Below are 17165 nucleotides of genomic sequence, written 5' to 3' on the forward strand. Positions count from 1 at the left end.
CCTATACAATCAAACAGGTTGCAGCCAGATGCTGTGGGTTCTGCTGCACTTAGGATCACAGGCAGAGACTGTCAAGCCCAACTTATTTATTTTTCTGATAAGAAAACTGAGGTCCAGAGAGTTGTGACCTGCCCTTGGTGACAGTCAGGATTTGAACCAAGGTCTCCTAACTTGAAATCTAGTGCTTTTTTCTGGGTGCCGCATCACTTCCTGTCCTCAGATTCTCACTCCCCCCCCTCTCCCCACCAACCCTGGTGGGGTGGGGTCATAGGGAATAGGAGGGGTGGCTGAGGAAGATGAAAGAGGGGTGCTTCTATATTTTCTCGGTTACCTTGTGCTCCACTCCGTCCTCTCAAGGCATTGTTGGAAAGTAGAAAGGATGGATTTGGGCACCGGAGTGAAAACCCAATTCTGTTGTTTGTCAGCTGGATCACCTTAGCAAGCCCCTTCCCTCTCTGGCCTCACTATCCTCAACTGTAAAGTGAAGGTGCTAGAAGATGCCTTCCTTTGTGGATAGAGCACTGGACTTGGACACAGGAAGACATCAGTTCAAATCCAGCCTCAAATGCTAACTGGCTATGTAATCTCTCTGTGCCTCAGTTTCCCCATCTTCAGAGTATAGATGATATCAAGTGTATAGCACTAAATACAGGGCAATTATTATTATGAAAACCAAAATGACGAATGTGCAGGACTCAGGACCCAAGCCCAAAGTCGGAGAAAACCTGTGACAAAATTAGAGTGGTGGGGAGGAAAATCCATTAAGCCTCATCCGTCTCACCTCCATGTCCCACCATCATTAATGGATAGCTGATCTCTAGCCTCCTGTGGAAGAAGACCCACACCTGTATATGTGCCAGAGACCTGGCTTTGAGACCTAACTGCTATTTACTGGCTATCTGACCTTGGACGAGGCATTGGATACAGAGCCTGAGTAGACTTTGGAGATCGACCACAGCACTCTAATTTTGCACATGAGGAAACTGAGATGAAGAGAAACTAAATAACTACTCTAAAGTCACACAGGTTGTGAGTATAGAATCAGGTCTCCAGCCAAGAGTCTCTGAATCCAAAGCCAATGCTCTCTCCACAGCACCACACTGCCTTCCTGGGTCTTGGTTTCCTCATCTGTAAAACAGACTTAATATTACTTTAAGGCACCCCTCCCAAAGTTATTGTAGGGAAAGCACTTTGTAAACCATAATGCTTACAAAAATGGGAGTGATTTATACAAGTAAGAAATGCATGGAAGGAGTTCAGAGAAACTACTGTACAAAGTCAAGGGTTCATTCTCAGGATTCAGACAGAAGGACAAACTGGAGCACACCTCATCAAAGCCCAAACTTCCAAAGGAGATCTCGGGATCCTCCCTGGCCAATCTCAACCACCTTCACCTTCTTCACATCCATCTTCAACCTGGCCCAGGAGAACAGATTTGCAGATTGCTGAAGTCAAGATTCCATAAGGACCTTGGACAGCAAAGAGACTAGCCTTCCTGGATGTAGGGGGACAGACTCAGACATGGGGGCCCTGAGAATACACAATCTCACCGAATATTAGAAATCATCCATTTTACAATGGGGAATCTGCAGCCCAGAGGGGAAGTGAATAGGTTAAGTTACATGCTAACTAAATATCAGAAAGATTAAAACCTAGGTCCACAACATCATGCTGATCATCTGAAAGGGAAAGGAGCTACCGAGGGAAGTAGTGGGATCCCCCTCACTGAAGTTCTTTAAGAGAAGACCAGGCTGCCACTTACATCTGCTTGGCCCAGTGCCTGGCACATAGTAGGTGTTTAATAAATGCTTGTTAATTTGATTTATTGAAGCTATCATAAGGAGATTCTTGGACAAGTACAGGCTGGACTAGATGCCTCTGAAGTCCCTTCCAACTCAGAGACCTGGGATTCCTGGGGGCTGAAATAAAAAGAATTTGCTCCTTCATCCCCAATTAATCAGAGATTCATTGCATCCAAAGTACTCTGCCTCATCCATTCCAGTGATCTGGGGATCTATTGATCACAGAATCTCAAAGCTGAAAAGGAGATATCAGAGGCATCTAGTCTAACCTCTACAACACCCTCGACAAGCCCTTCTGTGATGGGGAATTCACCACCAAGACAATCCATTCCATTCTGGGACAACCTTAATTGTTAGGAAGTTTTTGAAGTCCACATCTGCCTCTACCATTTCCACCCACTGCTCCCATTTCTGTTCTCTGGGACCAAGAAACACAAGTCTAATCTCTCTTCCATGTGATGACTCTTCAAAACTTGAACACAGAAATCCTTCCATATCCCCAAGTCTTCTTTTCTCCAAACTAAACATCCCTAGTTCCTTTCACCAGTCCTCATACAGGGAAATCTCAAGGCTGTTCACCATTGTGATCACCTGCCAAACCTGTCAAACCTCCTAAAAACTAGTGTCCAGGACCCAGCACAATATTCTAAGTGTGGTCTGACCAGAGGAGAGAACAGCAGGACCATCACGTCTCTATTCTTGGACACTTTGTTGTTGTTCAGTTGTGTCCAACTCTGCATGATCCCATTTGGAGTTCTCTTGGCAGAGATATTGGAGCGGTTTGCCATTTCTTTCTCCAGTTCATTTTTGCAGGTGAAGAACTCAGGGAATCAGAGTTAAGTGATTTTCCCAGGATCACACAGCTAGTAAGTGTCTGAGGCCATATTTGAACTCAGGTCTTCCTAAGTCCAGGCCAGTCGATCTATCCGCTGCACCATCTAGTTGCCCCTCACTACATGCAGCCCAGTATTTGAGTCTATTGAGGGCTTGGGGGATCCTGACTCTGCCATCTTATGTTCCAGGATTGTGGTGCCGCAACTTTGATAAGCATGTTATCCATGCCTTCATCTAAGTCATCAACAAAAGTCTGGAATGGCTCAGAGCCAAGAACAAAACTCTGAAGCATCCCATCGGAGACTTTATTCCTAACTAGCATCAAGCCATCAATGACCATTCTTTGGATCCAGTCATTCACAGATCAGGCAGATCACAGATTTAGAGCTGGAAGGGATCTAGGCTAAGGATCCCATAGGACTAGGGTTCAAATCCCCTTTCCACCACTTAGTAAGCATATAAGTCACTTCCCCAAAATTCTCTCATTTTACAGATGAGAAAACTGAGGCCCAGAGAGGTTGATGCTCATGCTCTTAGGGCAGAGACTTGACTATATCCTGAAAGTAGTTAGTGGCAACAGCAGGGCCTCTAACTACAAGTCTGGCACTTTTTTACACTACTTTGCTGTCTCTCAATCAATCAACCAGTAAGCATTTATTAAGTGCCTGTTACGTTCTGGGCACTGTACTGGAACAAAATCTAGTTCTGAATCAGCTGACTATGCTCTTGTCTGCCCCATAGCTCTCCATTTTGTCAACAAAAATAGCAGGAGAGTCTTTGCCAAATGTTTTCTACAATCCAAGTAAGTTGTGTCTAAAATATTCCCTGGATTCCCAACCTCACAATCCTGTCAAAAAAAAAACTAGGCTGGTCTGCCAAAACCTGGTTTTGGTAAAGCCGTGCTTGTCTCTTTCTGATCACCACTGCCTTTTCTAAAGGATACTGAAGCATCCCTTTATTTTGTGTTCTGAGATTTTTTCTGGAATTGACATTAAGCTCACCAGCTTCTGGTTTACAAACTTACTCTATTCCCATTTTTGGAAGGCAGGGCATTTGTCCTTTCCAGAGCCATGCATGGTGCCTCTCCCATCCTCCAGGATCCTTCACAGATCCTTGACCAAGACTTTGCCATAACATCTGCCATTTCTCTAGTAACATGAAATGTCATTCATCTAGGTCTGGTGGTTCATCAAAAGCACCATTTCTCTATTCAGATTTTCCACTCCCTGTTAGTCATTTCTGTCTTGTCACTAGAGTACAATAGAAGGGAAAATTGATTTTTAATCTAAAACCTTGGTTTAAATTCCAGTTATGCCACTTATGAAAGTGTGACCACAGATAACTCATTTCACCTTTGTGTACCTGTTTCCTTTCCTGTTTTAAATAGACCCCTTCCAGCCCTGACATTCCTTGTTCTATGTTCTAAGGTCCCTCCCAGATCTCACATTCTTTGTTCTATGTTCTAACATTCCTCCCAGATCTCACATTCCTTGTTCTATGTTCTAAGGTCCCTCTCAAATCTGACATTTCATGTTTTACATTCTAACATCTCTCCCAGATCTTACATTCCTTGATCTATGATCTAAGATCCTTCCCAGCTCTGCCATTCTATTTGGAGTCACATTCACGAGAAGGCAAGGAGAGTGCCGGTCTCCCCAGCGGCATAACTTATTCTCAAGGCTCTGTCCTGAAGAAAGACTAGCAGGTTTTCCAAAGAAGGAACCTGGAGGGGAGTTGCTAACCCCCTCACCTGGAGAAGTTGGGGATGACACATCCATATTTCGTCACCCTCGTTAAGGACTTTCACATTCTTCTATCGGCTTTTCTCAGTGTCCCGGTGATGATGGCAGGTAGGGCATGTGTCTCCATCCAGCGGTAAGAAAAAGGAAACCCAGAGGAGTTGAGACACTTGCCACAAATCACACAGTCCAATCAGTGGTGGACTAGGTACAAACCTCTCCCCTAGTGATTGCAATAATCATGCTAACTGATCACATTTCTGGGCTTCTCAAAGGCTTGAAAAGCATTTTGGGGGGATCCCAACAACCCTGTCAAGTAGGTGCTATCAGCAGCCCAGTTTTACAGATGAGTGAACTGAGGCAGGTTGCAAGCAAAATACAAATGGAAGTCCTCATGACTTCAAACCAATGCTGGTACTTTCCAACACCATGCTGTCTCCTAGCCCGCATGGTGCCCCTGGCTTCTTCTGTCTTTGGTCTGTCACATTTCCCTTGACTTTGGGTCCAGCTGGTCCTCTCAGTTATGACCTAGCCACTATCAGAGGAGACTTGCAGACTCCTCCTATTTTGACCTGGGTAGGTGAGGAAAGGGCTATTGGCCAGGCTATTTTCGGGTGGAAGCTCCCTGGGACAAGGAACTCTGTTATGGACAGATGGGATGCCCCTGGCTGCATTGGGAGCCATCTCTCCATGAGAAACTGGGAGGGATTGGAGCTGGAAAGGCAGGGCTGTGCAGAGGGTGTGCCCCATTGAGACTAGATCATAGGCCAGGAAAGGAAGCCTGGGGCAGAAGAAGCAACTGGAGGCTGTGAGGAGACAACTGCATTTGGAGTGTGGATCCCTTGGTTCACCTGCTGCTCTGCTTCCCTGAGCCTCAGTTTTCACACCCATAAAATGACATTTGAATGATCTTCCTCACTGGGGTGGTCAGGGGACAACCTTAGACAGGAGTTATTAAATGGGAGCTCTGTCCCTTGGGAGAGTTGGGGCTCACTGGGAAAGACTCATCGAGGCACAGTTTGGATTTGGGGTGGCTAGGTGATGCCACAGTGGATAAAGTGCCCGGCCTGAAGTCAGGAGGTCATCTTCCTGAGTTCAAGTCTGGCCTCAGACACTCACTAGCTGTGTGACCCTGGGCAAGTCACTTCACCCAACTTGCCTCAGTTTCTGCATCCATAAAATGAACTGGAGAAGGAAATGGCAAAGCAGTCCAGTATCTCTGCCAAGAAAACCCCAACTGGGACCACGAAGAGTCAGACACAACAGAAAAATGTCTTAACAACAACAAATTATGGCTGGAGTTGGGAACACAACCCGAGCAGATCCTTGGGCCTTGGGCAAGAAAAGAGGAGGGGCCTATCCTGGGCTCCACTGCCCTTCAGCTGGTCATCAGAGGCCCAGCTCCCAGAGCCCTCAATGAGGGGCAATGCAGCCAGATACCTACATATCATTGACTCATAGAGAGGTGGATGCCCATTGGCCCACAGAGGCTGAAATGATGCCAGTTTGCCACTGGCCACCTCCTCACATCCATCTAGAACCTTATGTGGCCACTGTTCTTCAGCACATGCACCAACATATATGTAATGAGACATATGTCAACAACACGCATCCATCCAGAGCCATTCCAGATCACACACATGCAGTCATACCCCCATTTCTTGTATGATTCACTCCACGTGCACATCATTGAAAATAGACACACACACACACACACACACACACACACACACACACACGATCCTTCCACCGCTGAGCTCAGCAACAGCACCCAGGCCCCCTCCCCCCAAAGTCTCTTTTCTCACTACCCCCCCAAAGAGGAAGGAAATCAATCTCTTCCCCAGGGGTCATGCAGGATAGGAGCCGGAAGGAGAGGAAGGAGGAATGGATGAAGAAGGGAAGACAGTGTGAGACACAGTGTTAGTTGGAGCTGCAGAGCGGTCTGGGGGAGAACAGGACACTGTCCCTGGTTGGGGGGCAGAGGAAGACCCTTCATGCCATGCAGTATGTAGAGGAGAAGGGCCGGGCACCCCTAAGGCAGAGCAAGGAGGCCACCTTTCCCCTGGCAGCCAAACTCAACCCCTGAAAACATGAGACCAGCCCCCAAAGGTGTATCTGGGAAGGTAGAAAGCAAAATTGCCTTCCTCACTGGTCCCCAGGGAGATCTGTCATCTCCCTGCTGTTTCTGATTCATCCCTACACACACACACCTCTAGAGATCCCACCCTGCTGGCTGCCACGGGGCTCTCCCCATACCAACCCCAGGGGGCCCGTCCTTGGGAGCTGACAGTGAGCGAAGGCACAGCATGTCATGGGATGGCGTTTTCCATGGATTTTCCGGAGACCAAGAAAGAAACCAAACCAAAGAAGGAAAAAAAAGAAATAAACAAAAGAGAAGGAAGAAACCAACTAAATAAAGCAACAGAAATAAGGGGCTGGCACTGGGACCGGCCTCCCCAGAGCCGATGCTGGCAGAGGTCCTGCCCCCAGTTCTCTCTGGCTAGTGGCCTGAATTTAGGGTAGGGAGGATTCGGCCAAATTTCTCGATTTTCATTTGACTTTGGATAGAGAAGGAAAAGAAAAGGGGAAAAGAAAGGAGGAACAACAGAAAAGAGAGAGAAGCAAAATCCAAAGGTCGTCCAGAACCAACTGGAAGAGCGGAACAGAAACCAAAGAGGCCAAAGGAACGTAAAGAAGGAGAATCGAACAGTTAAAAAAAACCCACGGCAAACCAAACGGTAAGACAATTAGAGTGATATCTACCAGGTAATGCAGTTTGTTTACCATAGCGTGTCCAATCCCTGCGTGCTGCACCGGAGGTATGGGGGTTGGGGGGAGGAGGGGGGTCACAAACAAAAAAAAAAACGAACAAAAAAAAAAGAACGAAAGAAAAGAAAAATAAAATGACCCACTGTGAAACTCAAGAAAGGAGGAGAAATATATATATATATATATATTTGGTTGTTCGCTCAGGCCCTCCCACCCCGGGGTTCAGCTGAAAACTCTTCAGATTTAGAAAAAATAAACCAAAGTTCTGATGGGGGCAAAAAAGAAAACAGGGAGAACTTGAGCCCCTCATGTCCCACGTCTGCTTCTTCCTTCCTTTCTTCCTCCCTCCGCCCCCCAGCCACGGATCCCCCTTTGTCATGCCCTCAATCCCCTTCCCCGGAGAGCCGTCTGCAGAGAAGGGGGAATAGGTTAGAGATCTTGGTTAGTAGAGAAAGAAACAAGAAAAGAATCAGGACTGAGAAACCAAGGACTAAAAATGGTCAACATTCCATAGATGAGACAGAAAAGGTTAGTTCGGTTTTCCGCCCCCATCCCCGCACCCCTCCAGCCCTGCCCACCCAGCCCCAGCCCCACCCCAGCCCCCCCACACCAGGTTGTAAGCGTGTTAGTAACACACACAAGTCAGTAACGGGGTTGTCCAACAGAGAGGGTTGAGGGGGGGTGGGGGGAAGGCAGGGCGGTTAAGAAGCAAACCTAACTATGCGTATTAGTAAATCCTGTCAGCTGAAATGTCACGGGTGGGGGTTAGGGGTTGGGGGAAGGGAGGGGAGAGGAGAAGGATGTGAGAGAGGGATGATCTATTGGATCGGGTGGTTGATTGTTGGGCTTATGGGTTCAGCCAGATGGCTTCCAGATTCAAAGGGCTGGTTGGTGTTGGCCAATTAGTTGACCAGTGGCCTGCTGGGGTCTTGGACAATGAGTTGTCTGGTTGGTGACCATCCAGCTAGCTGATCAGTTGTGGGCCGGCAGTCAATAGCTCCTTGAAAACCAACTGGCTGGTAGGGACATGAACTGTTTTATTTGGCGGGGCCTAGAGAATGTTTCAAAGCAACATAGTGGAGAAAGGTAGTCTGCTTGTTCTGTGGGCAAGGTATGGGGATAGGAATTCAAGGAGGCATGAGAGTCCCCCCAGCTCCTCTCATTTTGGTCCCTTCTCTTCACCAAGAATGGAAGAGGAAGAGTGAATTATTGTGAGAATCAGGAGGATGCCATTTTTCCAAGTGCAGTTGGAAGGGGACATTTTCCCAATGATTTCCAATTGTCCCAAGCCCTCCCCCTCCCATGCTCTTCCCTCTCCTCCCACTCTGGTCCCCCAAATAACCAAATCTCATTTTCCCTGCCATCGTTCACTTTTTCAGAGCCCCACCATTTCCCAAAGGTTTCCATGAGTCTTTCCACCAACACTACTCCCTCTAATCCTTCTGGACAGTGACTTCCCAAAAATGACCCTTCCCCATCATCCCCTGAAAAAGAAAACCACCTAATTTGCCCCATTGTCCAAGCTCCCTGCTTCCATCTATACCTACAGACCCCAAATACCTCTTTCCACAACCAACTCAGGGAACTCATTCTCCCTAGCCGCCATGTCCCATGAATACCCACCCAAAGGCCTGGCTGCCTTCCACAAACATTCCTTTCTCTCTGGATCCCTTAGAAATAAGGATTAGTCAAACCACATCCTCCTAGCCCATGGCTCCGGTGGATCATGAATCCCTTCTCTCCAAGATCCCTTTAGAGAATGACCCTGGACTTGGGAGCCACGGGCACAAAGAGGAGGAAACACTAGGGAAGCAGAGGTGATAGGACACTAAACAATGTGGGAAGCCTTCAGTGGGAAGGCAGTTAGATAATGAGAAGTGGCATTCAAGGGGCAGGCCCATTAGGAAGAATGTTGGCAAAACTAACAGACACAGTGCTAACTGGGGAAGACAACGGTGAAGGCCCCCATGAAATTACCAGTAATGGGGTTCCATATTTAGTAGCTGGGAGGAGTCCTAAATCACCAATATTAATCAGCAAGTGGCACATAAGTGCTCTGAGCATCTCTGAACATAGAAGACTCCACTCCAGGCAATACAATTCAACAAGTAATTATTCAAGTACCTTCTACGGGCAAAGGGATTGGAAGCTCAGTGGTCAGGGCAACATGGAACCTGGCAAGAGAAAAATTGGAAGTGCTGTGGGACAAGTGAGGCTTTAAGTGAAGAGACTACTACCTGAGAGTATGAAGGACTTAGCTCCAAGGCCCTTAAGCTGCTAGGAAGAATGGCTATGATGCAGAGGCCATCCTCCCAGCCCCATGGGATGGACACTGTGGCCAAAAGTCCAGCCCCTGGGAACCACCGGGACCATTTGCGTTAATCCAAGAGTAACATGGGGGCAGAGAACAGGTTTGACCAGCTTGCACAAAGAGGGTTCAAGGTCCAAGAAGAAAGAGAGCACCAGAGACTAGCCTAGGAAGCCAGAAACTTAGGGGGCTGAGGTTGGCACTGCCACCCATTTGCTTCTACTTAATCATGGGTGACTTACAGTCTTTAAACCTCAATTTCCCCATCTGTAAAGAAGGGCTTGGGTGTCTAAGGCCCCTGTCACCCTCCTAGCTGTGACATTCTGGGCTCTAAGGCTATTCCCAGCTCTGACTCTTATACCAACCTCGAGTGGAGGGATGAGAGGTATTGCCAAGGCAAAACCCAATGACTGGAGCATCATTGCTAAGCCTGTGTTTGTGGTCTGCACTGCAGCACCAGGTGGGAGGTGAGACTGGGTTTCAACAATATCCTCTCAGGGCTTCTGATGATTAAAATTCCTTTGGGAAGGGTATGAATAATCCCCTCCCAGCCCAGATTCCACACTCTAGCAGGGGGAGGTGCCACAAAACAAGGGCAGGAGCATTTCCATCTTTGTATGATCTTGATTCCTGAGAGGCTGAATGTGCCAGGACAAGAACAGTGGGGGAAGGAATAAGGAAGAGAGTAGGAAGGTAGGAAGAGGCAGCAGACAGACAGATGAGTCCCTACATCAGGGCCAGAGGGAGATGTGATGGGATTGAGAAAACAGCTCCTGAATAATGATTGAGGGCAGTGTGAGATGACTCTGATTACTCAGATTCCAGACCCAAAAGAGCAGGAGTCTTAGGTCAGAAAGGAGAAGACTGAGGGGGAAGGCAATTGGCAACTGTAAAATCATTAGAGGAATAGACAAAGTCACCCACCGTGGAACTGTCCACCAAACCCTGACGTACCAGGAGGAGGAGAATCCCCTCTGAAACCTGACCAAGGCAAGTTTTTAGGTCAGGGTGCTTTTCAGTGGAGGCTGGTAACCACTCGGGGAGGTTGGAAGAAGGACTCTGCCTAACCACGGATCACAGAAAGCCAAAAGGCACCCCAGAGGCTATCTGATCCAAGCTCTCATTTTACAGAAGCATTCCAAGAAGTCAAGAGAGTGCCCAAGGTCACACAAGTGGTAAATGGTAAAGCCAGGATTTGAACCCAGGTCATCTGACTTCAAATTCAGCACAGTCTCCGCTGTACCTCCCTGGGTGGAATTAGAATGGAAAGACCATTGTATTTGGAGTCAAAACATGCCAGTCACCTCCAAGAGGTGGCAGATGCAGGGATAGAAAGGAAACGGAAAAAGTACTCTGGGATTTGGCCATCATCCTCATTACATAAATGCAGTGATGATTAACACATTTCTGAGGCCAGATTTGATCCCAGGTCCTCTTGACTCTGGGTCCAGCAGTTTATCTACTGGGTCTCCCAACAGCCTCTGATGCCTCTTTATGAAGGTCAGAAACACCAAGAGCTGGGCTGTTCCTCACCTTACAGACTAACGTCTAGGTGGGCAAGCACAGACCCCTCCCAGGCAGGTTACACCTCCAGTGATTTCCTCTGACCAGGGTTTACCAGGCTGGACCAACCAAAGCCTGAGCCCGGAGGCAATCCCCCTGCCCCTTGGAGCAGTGTCTGTATGCCTACAGAGCACCCACACTTGGCACTCTGTGGAGCTGTGTTGGGATAACTTGGCAGTCACTGGTTCCATTCACTAGAAGGAAGATGAATCAAGGCTCAAATACTGGACATGAGGATGTTAGGATCAGAGACCTAAAACTCAAAAAGACCTTAGACATCATCTAGCCCAACCCCCCCTTGGTACAGAGGAGCAAACCTGAAGCCCAGAGATCTTGCGACCTTAGAGCACCATAAAAATATGAACTAATTTGCCCACTAGAAATGGAACCAGCCTCCTGGAGGCATCCCCTCCCTATTTCAAGTCCTCCAGTCTTGGGACTCCCTGAGTTCTAATTCCAAAGCAGCCCCATCCTGGGTGCCTAATGGGATGTTCTCTAGTTCCCATCTCTGTCCTAGACTGGAAGCTCCATGAGGGCAGGAAATGGGACTGATCTTATCGAAACTTTGTCTCTCCCTCGCCCTGTGCCCAACACAGATGAACTGGATGAAGCTGTGGTGACTGAATGATAGGAGGACTCTCCAAAAAACCACTTCGGAGTCCAAGTAAGAACACGTTTAGTTCCCATGTTGTTCTTCAGGTTTACCAAGTTTTCTCTTCCTCGGAGACTTACAGGAGAGGAGGGAGAAGAATGATTAGGGGACGGGCTTAGAGACTGACTTTGTGATTTCATGGGTCTGGGAGCTCCAAGTGTGAACCCCCTCTCCCAAGGCACCTTTAACAATAATACCTAGGGTTATGGGTGGCTATGGCACAGTGGTTAGAGCGCTGGGCCTGGAGTCAGAAAGACTCATCTTCCTGAGTTCAAGTCTGGCCTCAGACACTGACTAGCTGCGTGACCCTGAACGAGTCACTTAACTCTGCCTCAGTTTCCCCATCTGTAAAATGAGAAGGAAATGGCAAACCGCTCCAGGGTCTCTGCCAAGAACACCCCAGATGGGGTCACAAAGAGTTGTTTACAACTGAATTTTACAAATATTATCCCGTTCACTTCCCGCGACCACTCTGTAAGGCGGGTGCCATTATTATCCTCATTCCACAGGTGAGGAAACTGAGGCAGACAAGCGACTTGTCCAAGGTAACACAGCCAGTAAGTGTCTGCGGCCTGATTTGAACTCAGGTCTGCCTCTAGGCCCGGCTCACTATCCATCACTCTGCTCAGCAGCCTCAGATGAAGAGATTAAAATGGAGAAGCAACGTCTGAGACAGGATTTGAACTCAGGTCTTCCTGGATCCAAGTCTAATGCTCTAACCTAACTGTCCCTTCTCTGCAACATATTAGTCAGTTTACAAGCATCTATAAAGCACCCACTATGGGCTAGACACTGCTAGGCTCCAAAGGCAAAAGCATGGCCCCTGCCCTCAAAAAGGTCACGCCCTGATAGGGGAAACCACAAGCGAAGAGCTAGGCAGGCTCAGAACAAGGAGAGTGTAAGTGGAAGGCAGCCCAGAGGAAGGGTCCGAGTGCGGAGGTGTCTGAAGGTAGCCTTGGACCCAGCTCCTCCTGGCTTGGCGGCCAGCTCGGCTCTCTGCTCTGCGCAGGCTCCCTCTTCCCCGCCCGCCCCCCCTCCATCACCCACTTTAAATCACAATTATTTGTCTGCAGCTCTTATCTCCCTATTAGATTGTCAGCTCCCCGGGGGCAGGGATTGCGGCATATCTAAACTCTGGATCTCCCCTGGCCTTGCACATGGGCTTTTAATAAACATGTTGAATTGGACTGGATGGAGCCTTGGCATGGCATTCATCATGGCGGCCTCAGGGCCTGGGGGCTGGATCCTGATGAAAGGAGGGTTTATTCCTCTGGGGTCCTAGCAACTCTTAATTCTCTGCTCTCCCCCTCCGATCATGCCCCCAGAGGCCATCACGTGATACTAATGAATGGGGGGGATATTTTGGTAGCTGAATTGCCTTCCTAATTTGGCTCTGGCCAGCATTAAAATGAGCTCTCTGGCTAATGTTAAAATTAGCTCTGGCGAGGGTTAAAGCAAACTCCCTGGCTGGCGTCAAAAGGAGCACGCACTCGCTGAGCTGGGCCATGGCAGGAGCCCACTGGGCAGTGGAAGGAAACAGGGCCCAGAATAAAAACAGGCCTCCAAGAATCCACCCTGACGACGATCAGCGGATGGAGAAATGGAGGGGGCTTCGGCCATCCCCGGCACTCAGGGCTGTTTTCTCACAGCCTCGTTAGGATTCCAGGGCTGACCATCCCGTCCGGACGAATTCTCCCAAGGTCGTGGTTTCCCCTTCTCTTCCCTCCTGCTGGCTGGCCTTCTGGCCTCTCCATGGCTCCCTGGCCACCTCCTCCAAGAGAAGGAGAGAATGTCTCTGGGTTGTTGTTGCTGCTGCCGCTGAGGCCAGGGCCAGCTCTCACGCCATTGGCTGTGCCAAGCACTTGGGGGAAAAAACTTGGAATTCACTCGACAAAGTGTCCTTGGCCCCCGGCCACCCACTCAACCAGGCCAGCAGCTGGTGCCATTCATCACTCTGCGTCACTCTCTTCTTGCATGGCCCCAGAGGAAATCTGGTCCCATGACCCCGGAGCTGGGGATGCAGAGCTGCACCCCTCCCACTTCTATTTTGGGACTCATCACCTCCTCTCCTTCTCCCCAGGTTTTTCCCTTTCCCCAATCCTGGGGTATCATCCAGGTTTGGGCTAGCTCCACTCTCTAAGAAGGCCCTTCTGGCCCTCAGTTCCACAGGAAACAGCAGAAATATGAAGGGAAGGGCATCGGCCATGGAGTTAAGGGATCTGGGTTCATTTTGGCTGGGTAAGACATGTCTCTCTCTCTGGACCTCACTGTCAAACAGGGAGCAAGGAGCACTGGATTTGTGGGACATGGGTTCGAATCCCAGCTCTGCCTCTTACTTTTACCTTCACCTTTCTGCCTCTGTTTTCCCGGTCTGTAAAATGAGAAGGTTGAACTAGATGACCTCCAATGCCCCTTCTAGGACCTCAGGAGCCCCTAGGTCCCTCCCAGTTCTAAATTCTCAGTTCTGGTTTGTCTCTAATATCTCTTTTATCTCCAAACTCTATGGAGCTGTTTAGTCATCGAAACTCAATAAATGCTGATTGGCAGAATGATCAAGTCCTTCCTGGGGTGGAGCCAAAGCGCCAGGTGGCAGAGAAGCATCATGGGGCTATCAAGGCTCAAGAAGCAGTAGCAAGTCCCAAAAAGGGGCCTCCAGGTAAGACAGACACTACTAAGTGGGGGGGGGCCATATACAAAGAGGGAAAGGGTCAGTCAAAGAGTAAGAGAGTTGGCAATGCCTTACCCTGCCTGCTAATCTGGCCAGGGAAAGGTGGGTGTCCTTGGGATGGGGCAGAGACAGAGCTGGGGACGTGACAGCCCCACAGGTATGGACCCCCCACCCCAGAGAGCAGAGAGGATTGGAGAGGGAGGGCCCAACACACCCAGAATCCAACAGGAAGCCAACAGTCTCAGTCTTCCAGCTGGAAGTCAATGCAACAGATGCTAGGTGAGCATCCCCCTCCCCACCTGTGTTAGTCCATTAATTGAAGGTGTTAGATCAGTTGGGGAGGGGGTCAGGCAGACTTGGGACCCAGGAACAGAGTTTCAGAGTCAGTTGGGAGGAGGCAAAGCAAAGTGCCACCTGGCAGCTGCCAGGATGATGCCAACCTACAAGAAACAGCTGGCATAGTGGGTAAAGGAGATGATGCTGAGGAAGAGAGAGTAGTGGGGCAGAGATGTCTATGAGGCAGTTACTAAGGTAACAAGCAGACTAGCGGATTGATAGGCCCCCAGGACATCTGCCCAGGGTTGGACCAGGTGACAGGTGAGTGTTATTGTGGATTAAAAAAGGTGAAAAAAGTGGGGTAAGGGCACCTAAATGTCCCTGAGCACAGACAGACACAGATCACAGGCCTCAGCCAGAGAGGGTGGGTTAGGGCAGTGGAGAGGGGACAGCTTGTGGGGCACGAAGACCAAGAAGGGTCAGGAAGGAGGAATCGGTGGCAACAAGGGGCCAGATAAGCACGGCCATCTTCTCCCCATGCTGCCATAGAAAACAAAGCCTCTGAATCATTCTGTATTGCCAGGGTTCCTGGGGTCAATCAGATCAGCCTCCTGAAGCCCACCTTTCTGGGCTGGGCCTAGCTGATAGCGGATGTGCTTTCCAGGGAAACCTTGGGAGAGGGACATTCTCCCTACTCTGACTCTTCCCCGTGCTGCCACTCTGGCCCTGGCCCAAGTGCCAGCTTCATCCCTTCCATCCCCACACTCTGCCCAGCCCCCAGGCCACAGCTGGCCCTCTCCTTCTCCAGGCAGCCAGGCCTTCTCCCTGACTGTTCCTTTCTCTCCCTCTCCCATTCCCTTCCAGACTTCCCACCCTTTTCAGGTCCAATTCCCCATCCCAAACCTTAAGCTCCCCTGGCACAGCTGAGACCCCAGACTCCTTCACATTTGCCTTTCCCCCAGCCCTGGGTCCATGGCTCCTAAGCCCTGCCACCTACCCCCTGCCCTTGCCCAGCTCCCCTGCAGGCTCCCCTCCCCCGCGCCCCCTACCTGGCGCAGGTTTCGGGTGACCCGGACATCGTGCCAGGCATTGTCGTTGAATTTGCCGTTGACGGGTTCCACCAGGGCTTCGAAGGCACCGGATCCAAGGTTGATGACGAGCCAGACGGCGCCAGACTTGAGGGACAGGTTGACGTAGTCAGCCGACTTCCCTGTGTGCAGCATGAGGCCATTCCTTTGCAAGGTCCGGAAGGCCAGCGTGATCTCATCCGTGCTGCTCTGGATCGGGTTGTGGGACAGGTCATAGCAGAAGAACTCATTGCCTTTGAAGGTCGCCACAAATTCCTCCTTCCCTGCAGAGAGTGGGGGCCATGGGTTGGTTAGAGGAGCCAAGCTGCCCTCAGACCACCCTCCAGCCACAGAGCCCAGAGGAAGCTCCAAGGTCAACTAGAACACTGAGAATCCCTAAAGTGTTCCTCCATTCTCCACGAGGAGACCTCCAGGCATTTGTGATGATGGGGAGCTCACTACCGGTCCATTCCACTGTTAGACGGCTCTAATTGTTACAAAGTTTTTCTCTATATCTCCTTACATTCATCCACTCTGTCACTTCTCATTGCTCCAAGTTTGCCCCTCAGGATTTCCTCCTGGGACCCAGGCATCCTGATTTCCCCCTAGAACTCTGGGAGCCTGCTCTCTTCCCCCATCCCTGTGGACCCAACCATCCATCCCATCTGACATCCACCTCCTCCAAGCCTCCTGCCTATCCCCAAAGCTCAGGGTGCTGACTGGCTCCCTAGTCAGCTGCCAAGGCAGTGAGCCACCTGCCCTTCCAACTTCTTCCCCACCCCAGATGTGGCTAAGCTCAGGCCATTGGGACGAGGGAGAGATGAGCCCATGGGAGGTATGGCCACCCTAGCCAGGAGGGAAAAGTAGCCCCAAGCCCCAGACCCTGCCCACATACACTCCTCCCCTCTCTCCAAGGTGTGAATGGCTCATGCACTGGTACAGTTCTGTACCTCCTCACCCCAGAGGGCACCCAGCTGGATTATAAAAAAGAGTGGGTTCCCCCACACACCTGCACAGTGCTCCAGGAAAAACCTGAGCCCATCTCTGCTGATACTAATCCTGCCCCATGACCACTGGCACTTTACATTGGGGCACCATACAGTCATAGAATGTCAGAGCTGAGAAAGGCCTTAGAACACAGAATGTCAGAACCAGCAGGGGCCTTAGAACATAGAGAATGTCGGACCTGGGAAGGACCTTAGAACATAGAACATGGAATGTCAGACCTGGGAGTACCCTTGGTTCAATTCCCTCATTTAAAAGAAGAGGAAACTGACACAGAGGGAGATGCGAAGCCCCACTGGGACAGATTTGGAGGGAAGGTGAGGCCCCAGGATGGGCATGTGGACAAAGCAAGGCTGAAATCTCTTCCCCAGCCTTGGGCCAGTGCCCAGGAGGCTGGGCTTGGGGACATCATTCACCAGGGCAGACTCTCCAGGGCCTGCGGATCCTCTCCTCCCTACCCGGCCCATCCTCATCATACAGAC

At 49.9% G+C, this 17165-nt stretch overlaps 1 protein-coding gene across 1 annotated transcript in view; it reads right to left on the reverse strand.

Annotated features, from left to right (window-relative positions):
• Positions 1-17165, reverse strand: part of NRXN2 (neurexin 2) — a 126906-nt gene that overhangs the window by 80390 nt on the left and 29351 nt on the right. Inside the window, exons 5-6 of the mRNA XM_036765301.1 lie at positions 15661-15962; positions 7160-7183 (exon numbers count right to left, since the gene is read on the reverse strand). Of these exons, the coding sequence (XP_036621196.1) occupies positions 7160-7183; positions 15661-15962 (326 nt within the window). The remainder of the gene's footprint in view (positions 1-7159; positions 7184-15660; positions 15963-17165) is intronic.

The sequence above is a fragment of the Trichosurus vulpecula genome, chromosome 6 (genome assembly GCF_011100635.1).
Source record: "Trichosurus vulpecula isolate mTriVul1 chromosome 6, mTriVul1.pri, whole genome shotgun sequence".
Classification (NCBI taxonomy): Eukaryota; Metazoa; Chordata; class Mammalia; order Diprotodontia; family Phalangeridae; genus Trichosurus; species Trichosurus vulpecula.